The 18,153-nt window shown below is 41.5% G+C and overlaps 1 protein-coding gene across 2 annotated transcripts in view; it reads right to left on the bottom strand.

The window, feature by feature from the left end:
* Positions 1–13,344: 13,344 nt before the first annotated feature.
* Positions 13,345–18,153, bottom strand: part of RCN2 (reticulocalbin 2) — a 15,583-nt gene continuing 10,774 nt past the window's right edge. Inside the window, exons 5-7 of one of the 2 annotated variants that reach the window (XM_040642945.1) lie at positions 15,722–15,818; positions 14,714–14,856; positions 13,345–14,184 (exon numbers count right to left, since the gene is read on the bottom strand). In XM_040642945.1, the coding sequence (XP_040498879.1) occupies positions 14,032–14,184; positions 14,714–14,856; positions 15,722–15,818 (393 nt within the window). In that variant the 3' untranslated portion in view covers positions 13,345–14,031. The remainder of the gene's footprint in view (positions 14,185–14,713; positions 14,857–15,721; positions 15,819–18,153) is intronic. The other variant, XM_040642946.1, reaches the window with a different exon arrangement.

Here is an 18,153-nt window from a genome sequence, read left to right as displayed (position 1 = left end):
CCCCTCACCTTCTGGCTCCTTCAGAGCTGGGCCTCCCTTAATAGCCTCCATGCCCAGCAGCTCTACGTGCTCAGTAAATGTTCGTTGAATGAATAAACCTTTGCCTTTCCTTTTAAATAAACAAATTATGCTCCAGGTCACAGCCATGCCTCTCATCAACCAGAAAGTCAGCTGCACCAAAATGCAATCTCCTTGGTGTTATTCTTTTTGTTACCCATCTGAAGGGAAAGCATTTTCTGCCTGTTAGGTGTTTATAAGAGTTACTCGAGTTATCATCACTATGGAAAAAAAAAAAGACATTATAATCCAGAAACTCAAGGAGTCCAAGAATTTTATGACCAGAGCTCTGGTTCTGTTGGAAAAAAACAGACTCAGAGCCAGCGAGTGTTGGGCAGAGAAGGGAGGACCCTGGAGGCCAGCCCTCTGCAGCAGGTTCTGGGGCCATCTCACATTTGGCCCCTTCCGAGTTGAAGAAGTATCCCTTGTTCACCTCCACCTGGACCCCCACCAAGGCAGGCCCAGACAGCCTTCTGGGCTGCCTTCAAGATGGGTTTCCCACAGCATGGCAACCATTCCATTCACGCCTACCTGTTGGCTCAGGCTTTGGGGTCTGCCTGCCTTGTCATGTCTGCACGGAAGGTGGCTGAAGACTGGCGTGTCCCGCTTGGGTGAGCTCCAGTCACCGCCTCAGCCCTCGCCCTGCCACTATGACCCTCAGCCTCACTGCGTGCACATGCACGGGGGTGCATCCGTGGGGAGGACAGGCGAGCCCTGCGGCTGCAGCAGGCACCTTCCTGCATTTGTCCCACCCCCCTTAAATGATGCTGTCTTGGTGATACCACATCCAAGGAAGCTCATGGGCAGCTCGGGAGAAGCCTGGAGAGAGAAGTTCTGGCTTGAAAAGTTCTCAAAGCTCCATGGAATCAGAGAAACTCAAGTTGGAAGAGACCCAAGAGGTGCCCCAGGGATCACCAAAGAGGCCCCTCTTCAATCCATCTCATCAATGTAGGTACCATGATGTACTATCTAGCTTGAAGAGAGAGTTCTGATTTTTAAAAAGTGATAAGTCTGTAAAACACTTACCCTAGGGCAGCTTCGTGCCTGATACAAGAATACCCTTTCCTATGGCATCTCTGTCACATGGACATCCAGACTTATATGCTCCCAGAGCTAGGAGGCTCCTTATAGCCCCTAAGATGCCATTCCATTGCTGGGCAGCTCTCATGATAAGGAGCCCGCAAAGCCTCCAGGGTTCTCTGCGTTGGTCCTATTCCTGTCTTTTTCCCCTTGACTGGGCTGCAGCCAGTGGAAGGCAGAGCTCACATCCTTCCCCTCCTCCCCACCTCACCTCTACTCCTTATTAAATGTCCTCAGGTCCTTGGTCTGCTCCTTTGATATTTGACAGACCATTACCTGCCCTAAAGGGATTCTCTTGTCAGAAGTAAAAATGCTTTATGGCTATCACTTCAATTTGCTGTGCTACTGATTCAAAACAGCAGTTGTTTTTCTCTTTAATGGGTTTTTTTTTCCTCCTAGTTGTGAGTTCTTTCCCCTTTTAAAGGTGTGAAGATGGTAAGCAGGCCCCAGCAGGTCTGGGATTGCCTCCCCAGGCTTTTCCCAGCACTGCACTTCTTCCCTTCCCCTCACGGAGGCTGTGGCTGTCGGGGGACAGGCAGCCTGGCAACGTTAGGGGCGCAGAATTACACAGGAAAGGCTTTCTAAACTACAAATGAAGAGGTTTGATGACTCCCACCAGTAGAAACAGGCCTTCAGACTGGTGGCTTTCCACCTGACCGGCTGCACTAGAATCATCTGGAGGGCTCGTTAAAACACATTCCGGGGCCAGCACCAAGTTTCAGGTTCAGGAGGTGTGGGGTGCGGCCCGAGAACTCGCATTTCTAACCTGGTCCCAGGCGATGCCTCTGCTTGTTGTCTCAGAGCCACACTTTGAGAACCGCTGGGTGGAATGACCATGAGAAGCTCACGAAGGAACCAGGGTTTCAAAGAATGGAAGTGTTTTGAAGCGCCCGGGAGGGAAGTTTGAGGCCGGTCCAGCACATTCTGCAAGTACCTGAGCTCACCCACCCTTCCTCCCAAGGTGCCCCCGCCCCGGCCCGCCAACCACCTGCAGCTTCACCCTCCAAATGGACTCTCACAGGCCTGGAAGCAGGCCGTCTGACATGTAAGCCTTACCTTGCTGACCATTTCATCCCCGAGACCAAAGGAAACTGCTCCTCTGGACCCAATTCTGACCATTAAAAAAGAACTGGTAAGAAAACAGCCATTTCGCCTTGGCGGTGGCAATAATCAGAGAACGGAACAGCCGGCTGAGCACAGCATTTGAGCAACACCCGTGTATGTCAAAGGGCGCTGCAGACGTGTCCAAGAGATCTCAACAAGGCACATCGCAAAACTCTGAAAAATATGGTTCCCAAGAAATGTGTGGCTCCTAAGAGCTAAGAGATACTTTAACAGTACAGTGACCTGATTTTGCCATCCTGGACGACGCTAGCAAGGAAGAGAAGAAGAGCAGGAAACCAAAGCAGGAGGCTGGGCTGTCATCAGGGCCAAGAGGTGTTAGAGTTCAGGCGTGGGAGGAGCTCATTGGTTTTTTAAATTTTGACCACCACCTGAGCATCAAAGACTGACAACAGACTGTGAAACTTCGTGGTCCAAGAGAAAGGGCAATTAAGGTTAAGGGGCAGGAGCTGCCAATTGGTAGCCAAGGTCTGTGGAAAAAGAGGCTTCATCTCTGGCATCTTCACGCCCGGCTGTGGGACTCATCTGACCTCGCCACCTTATCAGAGCTTTGCCCTTATGTTCCTCTTAAAGTCACTTTATTGAGATCTTGAAATGCCAAAGTTTTCAAACCACTGTCAGCACCTATCAGAACTTAGACGAGCTTTAATCAGAATGTATTTTCTGTTTTAACCTTCAAGAGAAACTGCTACAGTACCCACTGAGGTTTGACAAGAACTGTTTTATGACAGCGGGTTCCAGAGTTTTCCTTCACATTGTATTTTGGCCATGCTTGCTTCATCTTTTTATTATTACCTAGCAAGGAAAGAATTTCCTTTTTTTTTCCTAGTCTAAACATTCCCCATGAGAAAAACAGTCTGCTTCTCTATTGAATAATAGGCCAAAGAGGCTGTTAATAAAAAGTAAAGTCTATTTAGAAATTAATGGTAGGTAGGAGTGACTATAATTCATGTTAATCTTATTTTTGCTACCTGATAGAGCATAAAATCAGATTGCCTTCCTGAGCTCGCTTTGACGGAGTTGATTCTCTCCAAAATGTCTCCACCATCTGTTGTGAGGACAGTTGTCTTACCCAAGGGCTCATTATTCCTTTCTAGATGAGTCAACATCTTCCTCACCCCCACTTCCCATCTCTCCACCCCCACTGTCTTTCCCTTCTCATTTTGTTAATAATCCATTTTCCTCGTTCTTCCCAAAACACGGATCTCTCCTAGGGCCCATGGATCAAGTCCACATTCCTCCACAGGAGGGCACCACAGAGCCCACCACCACCCTGCCTTCCCAGCTTCCCCTTGCTCAATCTCCTAGTTGGGCACCCTGGAGCCCATTCATTCACTGGGCACTCGGCACCCATGTGCCCTTACTTTGGCCCTGGGCCACAGTTTTAATAACAATAACAATAGCTAACATTTACTGAAGACTTTCCAAGGGGCGAAGCACTGTCCCTTCAAGTAAGAACTCATTTGATCCACACAATATTAAGTAAATATATATGGTAACTCATCAGTCCCAGTGAACAGTAATGAAACAGACCCAGAGAGACACTAAGAGGCTTGCCCAAGGTCAGGCTTCACAGTTGTGGGAGAGACAGAGATCTAATGATTACGTGCTGCAGTAGAGGTGTGAAAGTATAGTGGGAGACAGAGGAGGCTTCAACCATTCATTCATTCATTCATTTTAGTGGTTTTGGTGCACCTATTACATTCCAGGCATTGTTCTAGGTGCTTGGAAAACAGGACAGAAGAAAACAAAGATCTCTGCTTTCATGGAGCCTACATTCTTGTGGCAGGAAATGGAAAAAAGAGAGCAGGCATTATAAGTAAAGTATATAATATGTTTGAAGGTGGTGAGTACTATGGAATCAAAAGAAGGGCTTAGGGAAAGGGGAGTCAGTATGTGAGGGCAGGTTGCAGCATTAAATAGGGTGCTCAGGGTAGCTGAATTAAGCAGGTGACCTTTTACCAAGACCTGAGGGAAGTAAAGGAGTTACCCTATGGCTGTCTGGGGGGAGAGCATCCTTGGGAGAAGGAACAGCTAGTGCAGAAGTCCTGAGGCAGGAATCTGCCAAGAACTAGAATGGTGTCCGTGTGAATAAGGGAAAAGAGCAGGAGATGAGGTCCGAGAGACAAGCGGAGCAGTGGGAAGCCGGGTTCTGTAGGACCTTGTAGCTATCAGAAGGACTTTGGTTTTCATTGAGTGAAATGTGAAGTGGTGGGGAGCAAGTCTATTCTCTGGTGTCCTCTAGAGAAGAGATTACGGAGAAGGAGGTGGAGGGTGGGGGAAGAGGAGTCAAGATGGAAGCAAGAAATAAAAGGCAATTACATTAAGCAGAAGAGGTGCTCCAGGCAGTAACAGTGCCGGGGTAGGAAGTGGCTAGGCTGGAAATGGAATGAGAGAAAGAGAGGAGTCAAGGACTCCAAGGCTTCCCGGAGCCTCACTTAGAAGTGCTTAGAGTGCTTTGTCTTTAGCCCCCCTTCCTTCCCCCTTCCTCCGACTGTATACAGCTTCCTTTACAGGTTCCTCTGATTTCACCGTTGTCTCTTAAAGGGCAAGGCACCCGTCTTAGCTGGTTTTGCATCCCCGGTGCCCGTCAGGGCTGCCATTCGCCCAACTGCAGGGTTCTCCATTCACACTGTGATCTATGGGCACTGCCGCTGCCCTGCTGTATTTCATTAGGAGGAGCTCAATCAATGATGGTCAGAGGAAAAAAAAGGGGGGGGGAGAAGGAAGGGAGTCTCTTCGAATTAGCAGATTCGTTTGAAATCACACACCCCAAACTGGAAATAGTTCATTGACGTTCCCGTAATATTAGCATTGTATTTTCCAAAAAAAAAAAAAAAAGTCTACGTTAAAAAGAGAACATCTACATTTTAAAAGCCCTACAGACATTTTTTTTTGTCTTTGAGAGTTAAATTGTTAAATCCATCGTCTCCACTTTTAAATTCCTCTCATAAAAAGGCAGTGTTTCTTCCTGTCTGTTTAAATCATATTCCACACTGAAATGGTTATGTAACTTAGGAATGAAAACAATGTCATGCCTTACTTTTAGTTTGTCCCCTGGGAGCTGGTACAGGAAACTTATTGAGATGGAGTGGGGAATCAATAAAGTCATAACTATAAAGCAATTTAATGAACTTTTGCTTAATTAAATGGGAAATATAAAATTCTCTTCAATAAATGTATCAATTATTAAAACGCACTCCATTTCCAACTGGTTGCTAGGTAAAGCAGGCAAAGACAAAGAGCCAGAGCTGGAAGGAAAGGTAAAGATGCACTTGGTGTGCAATCTCTTCCATAGCCCTCTGATGAGGAACCAGACCCAGGGAAGGAGAGAGCGGCGGGATTGCAGCCCCAGCACCGCCAGCCGCCCTGGAGGGGCCGAAGCCCCCGCCTGCCTCCAACACCAGCCTAGTGCCTTTCCCAGACGCAGCGCTGCAGCTTCCTGCCAGAGCAGACACAGAAAACAACATCAGAGGCTTTCAAGCTCTTAAAGAAATACCCAGAGTAACTAGACCAGTGGTTCCACATGGGCTGATTTTACCCCCTGGGGGACATTCGGCAACATCTGCAGACATTATTTGTCACAACGGGAGGGGAGTGCTATTGGCATCTCACCAACAGAGGCCAAGGACACTGCTCAACAGCCTGCCCCACACGGGACAGCCTCCCAACCAAGATCAGCCCCAGTCACCAGCTGCTAAGGTGCAGAAAGCCTGAGGGAGGCTGCGGCCCCCAGAGAGAAAGCTAGTGAGGCGGGGCTCCCACTGTGGCGCCAGGAGCACAGGGGACTGCCGGGAGAAGGGGACAGCCCCGAGCTTCTGTGTCTTTCTTTCTTTTTTTTTTTTTTTTTTTTTTAAGATTTTATTTATTTATTTGTCAGAGAGAGAGAGAGAGAGGGCACAAGCAGGCGGAGCAGCAGGCAGAGGCAGAGGCAGAGGGAGAAGCAGACTCTCCACTGAGCAGGGAGCCCGACACAGGGCTCAATCCCAGAACCCCAGCATCATGACCTGAGCCGAAGGCAGAGGCTTCACCGACTGAGCCACCCAGTCGCCCCAGAGCTTCTGTTTTGATTGCATGGCCATGGAATGCCAGCCCAGGTGCGGGAATAGGTGAAGGGACCCAGCTTCCCTGGTAGGCTTCTGTCATCAAAACTCTGTTTGCCCTCCTCTGACAAAGGTTTGCCTGGGATTTTATCCTGTCAGTGTCATTAGTGAGCTCTCTTCTCTCACGGGGTTTTGAATAAGGTCACCATACACCAAAGTATTTAGGGTCCCTTTCTCTTTTGCCAACCTCTGCAGATATAATAAAAACTTAATATGATACAAATAGAAATGAGAGACAAAATATTTTTCTGCTTTCAAAGATCTCAAGATGGTAGGAACAGAAGTAAAAAAGTGTACCCCCTTTTTGGAGGGTGTGGGAATTTATAAGGAAAGTCAGTGAGAAGGAAAGTGTTGAGGGCTTCAGAGGTCATCAGAAGTACTGTTTTTAGAGGAGGATGGGATTGGGGACTGGAGCTTAGGAAGGTGGAGACCAACTCTGGTGGCTCTGCACTTTCGCTATACATGCCTGTTCCAGATCATTTTATTCCTACAACCAAAATGATGTTCTCCAAGTCAACCTGACAAGTCCATACACTTAGTGGTGTTTTCCAGTAAACTCTGAAATGACCCACCTGGTTTTCTGCCTTTATCTCCTGGTTATATCCATCTGCAGAATACACCTTGATCCAAGGTCTAAGGTCAATCCTATCATCAGGAGGTACTTTAAGGAGAAATTCTTACATTTTGGTATAATTTCACACCTAAGAAAAGCTTCAAGAACATAACTTTGACTCAGATTCACCAACTGTTTACATTGTGCCCTATTTGCATCATTATTCTCTTTCTCTTCCCCTCCCTCCCCAGCCTCCCTCTCCATGCATTAATGCACAGGTTAGTTTTCTTCTGAACTGTTTGAAAGTAAGTTGCAGACATCATGTTCCTTTCTCTTCTAATACTTTAGTGTGTATTTCCTTAGAACAAGGACATTCTCATTAAACCCAAGGTTCAATTGTCGAAAGTAGGATTTATCATTCGTACAATAGTATTAACTAATTACAGTACATTTCCAAATGCCAGTATATTCCATTAATGTCCTTTATACCTATTTTTCCTTTCTTCAGGATCCAATCCAGGATACATGTTGTATCTCACTGTCATACTTTAATCTCTTTTAAACTAGAAGAGTTCCTTGACCCTTTTCATCTTTCTTGACATGTCATGTTTGAAGACCATAGGGCAAGCATTTTGTGTCTTCCCTTTGTGTCTGTCTGAGGCTTCCCTGCAGTTAAATTCAGACTATCTATTTTTGCCAGGAATACCATAGAAATGATAGTGTGTCCTTCTCAATGACTATATCAAAAGACAAACAGTGCTAGTTTGTCCCGGTATTGGTGATGTTAATTTTGATCGCTTGGTTAAGGTGGTGTCCACCAGGTTTTTCAGCTATAAAGTTACTGTTTTTTTCTTTGCAATGAAAAAGTAATCTGTGGCAAGATACTTTGAAACTGTAAATATAATGTTCTTTATCAAAGGTTCACCCACTAGTTGTAGCATCCATTGATGATTTTTTTAAAGGATTTATTTGAGAGTGAGTGAAAGAGATAGAGTGCGTTTGAACAGGGGGAGGGTCAGAGGGAGAGAGAGATGGTCTTGAGCAGACTCACCGTGGAGCCCGACTCCGTGCTCCATCCCAGGACTGTGAGATCATGATCTGACCCAAAACCAAGAGTCAGACACTTAACTGACTGCACCACCCAAGTGCCCCCATTGATGATTTCCTAACACCTTCATTTGTTCTACATTTATTACTTGGCATTCTGAGAGGCTGGTTCCCTCTTCCTCTCACTTATTTTTTAATTCATTACTTTATATGACCATGGACTCATAGATTCTTATTTCATTCAAAGGTTATAATCTATTACCATGATTCATTTTGATATTTAAATTGCACCATATTTGGCCAGTGGGAACCCCTACAAGCTGACACCAGTGTCTTTTTGACATGTCCCCATTATTCTTCTTTCAAGGAACTTTAAGAATTCTAGTTTAGTCACTTAGTTGACTCAACTGGCCTCTGGTTTGCTCTGACCTCATGGCTAAGTCTCAGGAACAAGATGCAAATGAGATCTAACTAGCAGTGGGAATTTTCTCACAATCTGCACATAGCATCTTAATTTTAAAAGCATGTAAGACTGCATTATATACATTGCATTATTTTTGCATTATTAGATGCTACTAGTTTGTGGCCACATAACGTCTCCAGCTCTCTTTCAATGTAAGTTAACACTGAGGCTTCTAGTAATCATGGCTGACTGAATTCCTGCTCCAAACACATGGAAATCCTGGATAAAATACAATCTAAAACATTTAAGAATATAGGTCAGAGTACAAGAGCGAGAAAGAAATTTCCAGGTGCTAAAAACAAAGGAGGAACAAAAACGAAGGAGGAATCTGGCCAGGGGCATGAAGGAGGGCGATCTCTTGGAGATGGAGACGAGGAAAAGCACCACTCACTGATGTAAAATGGAGCAAGGAAGTGTAGTGTCTGCCAATCATGGGTACATAAGAAATTGGGATCCAGAACTGTACCCGTGCAGATATACGGGAGGTCCAAATTCACTCTGTTGTGAAATATGGAAACTTCAGGCTGAGGAATTTAACACAGAAACCTGTCTAGAACAGATAAAACCACCGTGTTTAACAAAGGACACTTCCACAATGTTGGACATACCAGATTTCCATGAAAACAACTCTCACTAAATGTGAATTCAGCCCAAATTTGCAAACCATGATGAGGGAGAGTCCGTGGACTAACAGATGGGAATATAGCTAGAACTAAGAGAATCATCTCAAAGATACTTAACACAAATATATTTAAATATCCAAAGAAATAAACAACATAGAGACCCCAAGGCAAGAACAGGCTAAGAGACATAAAAAACCCCCAAAACACAGCCATTGAAACCTACTGATATTATGTCTGCTCTCTCATCTCGTACCATTAGCAAATTCACTCAGTAGATATCTGTATAATCACATCCTGGACATACGGTGGTAAAGAAGGTACCGCTCCAGCCCCCTCACGAAGCCTATGTTCCATTTTTTTAAATGTAAGATAATACACTGAATTCTAAATAAACTGTTATGCTTTCTTTTTTTTTTGCCACACAAATTTTATAAATACTTATCGGGTCTTTAAATCTAGCAGGATAATAGCATCAATACAAATCGTCCTCATCTCTTTCCTTCTCTAAGCATGTATTAATTGTTTTGCTTTGGTGGGTTGTTTGGGAGTTCGGGGGGTTTTGCTGAGCTGTTGCAGTCTGTAATGTGGAAGGGCCGAAGGACAGACTGAAGACTACATTGCTGTGTCACCGGCAGGTAAAATAACTACCAATAGCTTCATCACAGCTTAGTCTCGGCTCAGCCCAGCTTCCCTTTCCTGACCACCAGGAAGGTAGTCCACAATTAAATGTGATCAAGTTTTTTATTAGCATACTCTTAGAAAATCAATCACTTGTATGATGTCACTGTTGTAGATGAACAATGAAACATCAATTCTGACAGTCTGGCAGCAGGCACAAAAAAGAACTTTGTTTATGGTTTCAATGTATCCTTGTAACGGGATGGCCTCCACCTGCATTACCAAACACTGCTAATGGTACAACGGAGAAGAACAGTGATGCCTTTTGTTCATTGGAACCTGGTCTCAGAAGAGAAGAAAAATATGTAGAACAGAGAACTAGTTAGGGCATTATTTTTTAAGATATGTAAAACCAAGATTAAAGGCTGTGTGATTTCTAAAAATCCCTTTAGCCATTTTTAAATTGTTTTATAAACTCAAACGGTTTCCTTTCTACACCTCATGAACTGTCTTTGGTTAATTTGAAATGAAGATATGGCAAACTTTAGGTACTTGTTTTTCTTTTTGCTTGGATTGAGTCTTCCTTTCCAAATAAAATTGAGATATTTTATATTTTGGTAGCTTCTCTGGAGGCCCTTAGGTAATTGAGATACTCTCAACTGATACCAGTTGTAGAAAAATTTATAGTAGCCAGGACATCTAGCTAAATATTTATTCCACAAAACTCAATGTTGAAATGAAGCAAATTAGTTGTTATACTTCTATCAAAAATTTGATTCCAGGGGCTTCTGGGTGGCTCAGTTGGTTGAGCTTCCGGCTCTTGATTTCAGCTCAGGTCATGATCATGAGATTGAGCCCTAGGTTGAGCTCTGCTCTGGGCGTGGCCTACTTGGGATTCTCTCTCTCCCTCACTTCCACTCTTTTTCTCTCTCTCTCTAAATAAACAAAAATTTTACTCTCGTTGGCTTTCCTAAATCATTTTCCAAAGTGGAAAAGATTTCATAGCTTAAGTAGAAATTTCTCACTTAGAAGGAAATACTGTTACACAAAAACCTCAGAGAAACGATAGCACAAATTTACTCTTAAATTTAAACCTGTAAAGGAATCTGAAAGGGCTACATACTGTATGATTCCAACTATATGACATTCTGGAAAACGCAAAACTAGAGACAATAAATTCAGTGGTTGCTAGGGGTTGGGGATGGGGAGGGTTAATAGGCAGAGCATTGATGATTTTTAGGGCAATAAAACTACTCTGTATACTACAATGGTGGATACGTGTCATTATATATTTGTCCAAACCCACAGAATGTGCAACACTAGAGTAAACCCTAATGTAAACTATGGTCTTTGGTCTTGGGGTAATAATATCGTGTCAATGTATGTTCACTGATTGTAACAAATACCAACTCTGGTGCAGGATTTGGGGAGCAGGAAAGCTTTGCATATGTGGGGAGCAGAATGTGTATGGAGAGTTACTATACCTTTTGCTCAATTTTGCTATGGACCTATACATGCTCTAAAAAATAAGGCCTATTAAAAAAAATGCAATGGAAAGAAGGCACATATGGTATCATGGCTTTTACCCTGAGTGTCTTGGCTTCATTTAAATTCATGTCACAAACTAGACAGTCATTTTCTGTCCTGCAAATTTGTCCAATCAGACCCACATGTGCATTAATCTGTACAAATCCTGTGCACTTTTCCATTGTGAAGTAGTACCTGCAGTCAAACAATGGAAGTGACTATGTCCTGTAGCCAGGATCAGCCAACAATTCAGAAAGCCACATTCTATTTTTACCCTCATGCTATTAGGATAAATTCAAATTCTCCTGATTCTATCAAAATCAAAATCAAAGCTTTATTTTTAAGGTTTATTAAAATTAAAATCCAAAAAAACTTAAAAATAAATTTTTCTAGTTTGACTTAGCAGAAGATACAGAAACTCTTTTCAAGCGGATGATTTTCTCTGTATGCTTATAAAAGGCAATTGTTTAATACTAAATCTTCACTCAGGATAAGTTAGGCTCTGCTGTGGTCAAAACATATATGCCCCCCTGCCCCCAAATCTCAGTGGCTTAACACACACACACACACACACCCTCGGTGGCTTAACCTAGGAAAAGTTTATTTTTGATCATGCTAAGTCCACTGAGGGTCCAGCTGACCTCCATGTGGTCACTCAGTAATCAAGCCTCTTTGGTCTGGTGGACCCAACATGTCAACTGAGGCCTTCTCTACAATGCCATGGCAAAGGAAATGGGTTTGTCACTGGCCCGGTATGGGAGTGACACACTACTGCCACTCACTTTTAACTAGTCAGAAGTAGCTACTGTCTACCTGTAAGGGGGCTAGGAAGTGTAATTTCCCTCTTGCCAGGAATGAAAGAACAGATATTAGTGAACACTAATAATGTCACCAAAATTCTTATATCTGCATGATATCAAGGCTGAATGTAGAATGCTAATTCTTAACTCATTAAGATGAAAATAAAATCCTTATCTAATGATCTAACAATTCTGGTATACTTTGAAGAATCTAGTAATAAAAACAAATAGTTATCATGCTAATCAAACTAGTTATTCCAAATACCCCTATTTCAGTAAGGCTGACAAGTGACAAGTGAGTGATAGAGGTCTATCTTTAATTCTTAAACTGCTGTGACCAGATAGGTGTTGTAGGTTAAAATGAAAACCTTGTACTTTAGATACCAAGTAAGCAAGCTATCAGTATGGTATAAAAGTTTACAACTTGCATTCATACTTCATATCAGCAAAGATGGGGATGGGAGAGAGGTAGGCAGACGCTGTCAATTCTATCAGAAAAGAGCTTCAGGTTTTCCCAAATATTCATTAAGGACCCGTTGAGCCCCTGGAATGCTATGTGTGCCACAGAGGACACAACTTTAGTCTGGGAAAAGATTAACAGACTACATAGCTGACTTCTTCCCTACAAATAAAAGTAATTTTTTAAAAAAGAAAGGAAAAGAATCTGTGGGTAAGGGCTAGGAAAACACAAATTCCTCACCTTCTCACTTTTCTTATTCCCTCCAAAGGTAAATAAATTGATCTCCAGAATAAGGTTAAAACTGAACATTTAGGTATAGACAAATACTTACCAAGTATGATTTCACTTTTAGTGTAACAGATACTGAGCTCTACCACTAATAACCAACCAGCTCTACTACTGATTTCAACCTATGTAATTCTTTTTTTTTTTTGTAAGAATTTATTTATTTGAGAGAAGAGAGAGCGAGCGAGCATGAGCAGGGGTGGAGGAGGGACAGAGAGAGAGGGAGAAGCAGACTCCCTGTGGGGCAGAGAGCCTGACATGGGGCTTGAACCCAGGAACCCGAGATCATGACCTGAGCCGATGGCAGATGCTCAACCGACTGAGCCACCCAGGCCCCCAACCTGTGTAATTCTTATGACTATTATAGCACCAAACAGCAAGACCACATTTGTTACAATAGCAACTGAAATATGTCAGGTATACATTCAATTGTAACACGATTCTTTTATCAAAAAGAAAAAAAAATAACATGCAGCAAGAATAATTCAAGGATGGAGAACACTCACTAGCCAAATATAGGAATGGAGAAGGTAAGATAATGTATAATTCAACAAAACCTATTCTAAATTCTAGATTTATCTGGAAGATCAAAGAAAAACAAACATATAAAAAGACAGGACATTTCATTTTTAATCAGTCAAAAATGAAGAGTTCTGGACAATGTCAAATTCCACACACCATAATGCTATAGTTACACATTAAATATAATTACTATCTATACATATGCAAAAATATAAAGTTCTATTTCATACAATAAAACCCTTTATAGAAACCATTTTAAAAGTAGGCAGAACTTCTCAACATTAAAATGTGAGGTATAAGTCCTTCTAAAGGTTCCTTTAAAGGTTTTAAAACAAAATGCTAAATCTAAAAACAATGTCCTTTCTGTCAGTTCCCAAGTTAAATCTACTTAAAACAAAAGAAAAAGTGATAGCTCAGTCACATACTATTTAAATAATATTGTTCAGGCATCTCTAAAATCCTCCATTTTTTTCAAGTATGGAAATAGAACTCAAATATCCCACAATACAGTACTAAACAGATGGAATATTTAGGAAAGACTTTGTTGTCATATGGCACAATATTGTTTTATTTCTTCAATACATTTTGAAATAAATACCAGGTTTTGTTTCATTTTTCTTCTAAAAGGCCAAAATTACAATCTACATTTAAGATAATTTTGACTGTGGTTAAGACTTGAGTGTAAAATATAACATCAATATTTTATCACAAAAGTAAAGCTGGTAACAAATTATAAAAGAAGATAGTATTCTATTCAGATCTACCCAGGGATTAAAGCTCATCATGATAGAAATATTCATCATGAAGCTGTCTGCCATAATCTGTAGCTTCACTGGTTAGAAACAAGTCCTGGTTCTCCAGAATCTCTGCTTCCGAGAGCTTTCTGTCACTATTCAAATCCATTTCGTCAATTAGGTGAAGAGCCTTTAAGACAAAACAAAACAAGTCAAGTATAATAAGTATTTTAGCAAGATGTTCACGTTTCAGTGTGATCTGATTGGTCAAAATCATTCAGGTATGCCAAGTACTCATTACTGTCTTTCAAAATATTATATATTATAAGCACGGCTGTCTACAGCTTTTCTCATTATCCTCTTTCTTGATTTCTGCTAGGTTCTGCCTCCTCCCCACTCAACCCCTATTTAGGATATCTCGAGGTTAAGCCAAATTAATATAACCCACTTTGGGCCCCTATAGATAAATTATAAAGTTTTATTATTCAATTCATTGTGCGATCAAATTAATACATGATACAATCTTAACTTCCTTGTCTCCTTGACAATCTAAAACAGCTCACAGATTTAAGTCAAGAAATAGCAATGCACGGATCCTATTTTAAATAAACAACCCCATTACTTCTTTCTTTGGCTTAAGGCTTTGAACTTCCTTTCCTATCAACAGCACCTAATTTGGGGGAGGAAGTGGGAGATTATAATCACTTTCTAACACTTACCTCTTCTTGTGCAATGCCCTGATTATTGGGTACTACCCAAGACAACAGCTCTTGGGGATCGAGCCTGCCATTGGTATCTTTGTCATAATCATTCAGGAATCTATCTTTCTCAACGAGTATCCACTCTGGATCTTCATTTGCTGCTTAATGGCAAAAATAAAACACAATATACATACACAAGAATGTAACATGTATCCAATAAGTTTGGTACATCCCTAGAATAAAGGAAATGAATTTAAAGCTTACTACATAAAGGAAGCCCAATGAAATAGATCTGCTTATGTGAAAAGTCCTGACATAAGTACACACTATATAATTTTCAAAAGTGACACTTAAGTCTAAATAGCTCAAAGTTTCTAAATCGATGTGCATTATCACAAACTAGTAAGTCTGTTAACTGCTCTCACTTGTTCTGGTATCTAGTTTTCCCACAGTTGAGCTGGGTAATGTTTTTATGTACACCGTGTGACTATATAAAGCTTCTTACGTGTGCTTATAAAGTAATACCATGTGTAATTTTAAAGTGAGATTCACAGTAAGTGATGCTTTCAAGCAACAATTCTGAAAAGACAGCTGTGAACAGAAAAAGCTGCATATGTAAACTCCAATTTCAAACACTCAGTAAGACACCTTCTACAGCAGTATTTATAGTATTTTGTTTCTCTTTTACGATCTACATGTAAAGGTACGGATTTTATTTAGAAATATCAACCTTTACTTCCTCGCCCATTTGAATTGAGAATTACATTATATTTGTTTGAAAAGGAAGAAAAATCTTTGAATCCAGACGTGGAACTAAAAGTGAACGAGACTGCATTGTCGCGTAAGCTGTGAGGCCTTCTGTTTTGCTTGTATTATATTTAACTTGGCAGAACGAGCAGAAATCAGATGCACTTCTTGTTCCATTTTCCCGTCAAACACAGCTCCCAATGAGCAAGATTGTCTCTCAACTCCTTTCTTCTTTAATTCCATGCTCTTTTCCTTCCTTCACACATCCAGGGTACTTACTTGGATCTCGCCTGTAGTCACCAAGAAATTCTTCCAAACTAACAAATCCATCACCATTTTTGTCATGTTCTTCTAAAGCCTCTTGAATGACAAATTCCTATTCCATGTTCATAAAAAACCAAAATAAAATAATTAGTAACAAAATCTTCCCACCACCATCTGAATCTATTCCAGTATAGAACTTCTTTAGGAATAACCATTTTTGTTGTCCATTCTTGCAAGACAATCTTTCTAAACAGTGGAATGTAGAGACAGGAATAAAACCGCAAGTACTGAGTAGCTTTAAATTCAACATCTTTAATCTTCTGCTATCGAGAAAAACTCCACTTCGCCCTCCTAAACAACCTGGGCACTAAATTCAAACTCCTATTTTCTGCATGTTCCCCTCCTTCTCCAGAAGGACACCTCTTACTACCCTGGTCCTCCTTAACTCCATTTTCCCTCCAGGCCATTAACCCCAAAAGAACCCGTATCTTAGATGCTTTGCACAGAACTCTTGTTCTGCCTCCAAATCGAAATCAAAGGTGCCAGTCCCCCATACACCTACACCTCCTTGCTTCCTCTTCCACCAAATCTGCCCCATCCACCCCAAACCTGTTCCTCATTCTTATCACGGCTTATCAACCAATCCTCTCTAACCCAAAGATTACATGATTTCTAGTTATACTTGACCCAAGACGACCTGTTTAATGGCCAGCTGTTTCAGTTCTTCCCTTATTACGTTCCTATATCTTCTTCTACCTTTTCTTACTTTGCCAGTCTCCACCCTGCACAGCAGACCCACATCACGTTCTCCTTTATTCCAGAATCATAAAGTCTAAAAGAGAAACAGAAATACAAACCTAATCCTTATAAATTAATTTTTTCCCATTTCAGTGGGCTCTCACTGCAGTTTGGAAGTCTGTCTCTGCCTCAATTTCCCTAACACACACTCTAAAGCTGGTTTTTGAAAACTTCGAGTCTTACCGAAACACTCTCTACTCTCTTGGCAAAGACCCACCCATTTTTCCAAACAAGGTACATGGCTTCTGAAATGCCTGTTTACCAGCATTGCATTTTCCCCCTTTAATTATGTCTATTTTTAGGCCTATTCCTCTCATCCTTCCCTTCAATCTCAGGAGTTAAAGTTATCTTTCCCCCTTCACTAGGGTGAAGCCCTCAACAGTCTTCCTAGATCCCATCCTTCCTCGTTTCCTGAATGCTTTCTTTCATTCTTAACTCTGGCCTCTCCTAAGGCTCCATTCTCTTCTCTGTTAGCTCCTTCTTCTATGGTTTTAAACACATTCAAGTCCTCTACACTTTTTAATTACCATTCTGGTTTCTTTTCTCCCATGCCAGGTCTCTTATAGGTTACATTTACTATTCTCATTTCCTCGCTACCTGTTGTCACCCAAAAACCTTACAACCTGGATTCTAGCATCACAACTGTAACGAAAATATATTCTCGGAAGTCTCCAATTCTAGCCACACCTGAGGGCTTCCTTTATATCTGTATGAAGTTACAGTTAAATACAAGTTGTTAATTCTTAAAAAATCAAATGTTACAGATTTTATATATAGAAATCAGGGGATCTTAACCAGAGATCCAAAGATTACTTTAGAGAATCTGAGAATCTCTTGAAATTATGATCCCCTATTTTGTGTATATGAGCATATGTGATTTTTCTGGGACAGAGTCCATAGACTGCTTATTTTTATTTATTATTTTTGTGAGAGAGAGAGAGCGTGCGTGAGTGCGCACACTTGCATGTGATTGCGAGGAGGGAGGGGTGGAGGGGAGGGTGAGAGGGAGAATCTTAAGCAGGCTTCACACCCAGTGTGAGGCTGGCGAGCCTGGCGCTGGGCTTGAGCTAACAACCCTGAGATTATGACCTGAGCCAAAATCAAGAGTGGGATGCTTAACCTACTAAGCCACTCAGGCACCCCGATTGCTCCTTATTTTTAAAGGAGTCTTGATCCAAGATAAGAATCACTGATTAAAATGATTATTCTTCCATTCAAGTAATTCCCTTGGGAAACAACAGACTTATTTCAATAATGTTGCCATGGTTAAAATAAATTTTGGAACTATATGAATGAAAGTATCTCTAAATCCTAACTTTTAATCCAAATCAAAATCACCTAGTTGATCTTGTACCCTGCCTTTTCCTTCATCAGATATATCCTTAAATGGAAAAAGTGATTCACCAAAACAAATGAAGGTAAATATGAATTAATGAAGCTGCTCTGAATGAGACACAACTTTATGGTCACACCTCTTATGTGCTGCAATCAACTCCAGCTCAGCACAGAGAACACCCTTTCCCATCTTGACACACCTCATTCTGCCAAAGGTACAACCATTTTAATCATTTTACACAAGCTCAAAACCTCAGAATCATCTCTGACTCTTCCTTTCTCTTCTCATACTTATTTAGTCAGTCAACATTCCT

Source organism: Ursus maritimus, unplaced genomic scaffold, assembly GCF_017311325.1.
Source record: "Ursus maritimus isolate PB19 unplaced genomic scaffold, ASM1731132v1 scaffold_27, whole genome shotgun sequence".
Taxonomy (NCBI): Eukaryota; Metazoa; Chordata; class Mammalia; order Carnivora; family Ursidae; genus Ursus; species Ursus maritimus.
This window is presented reverse-complemented; position numbering and strand designations above follow the sequence as displayed.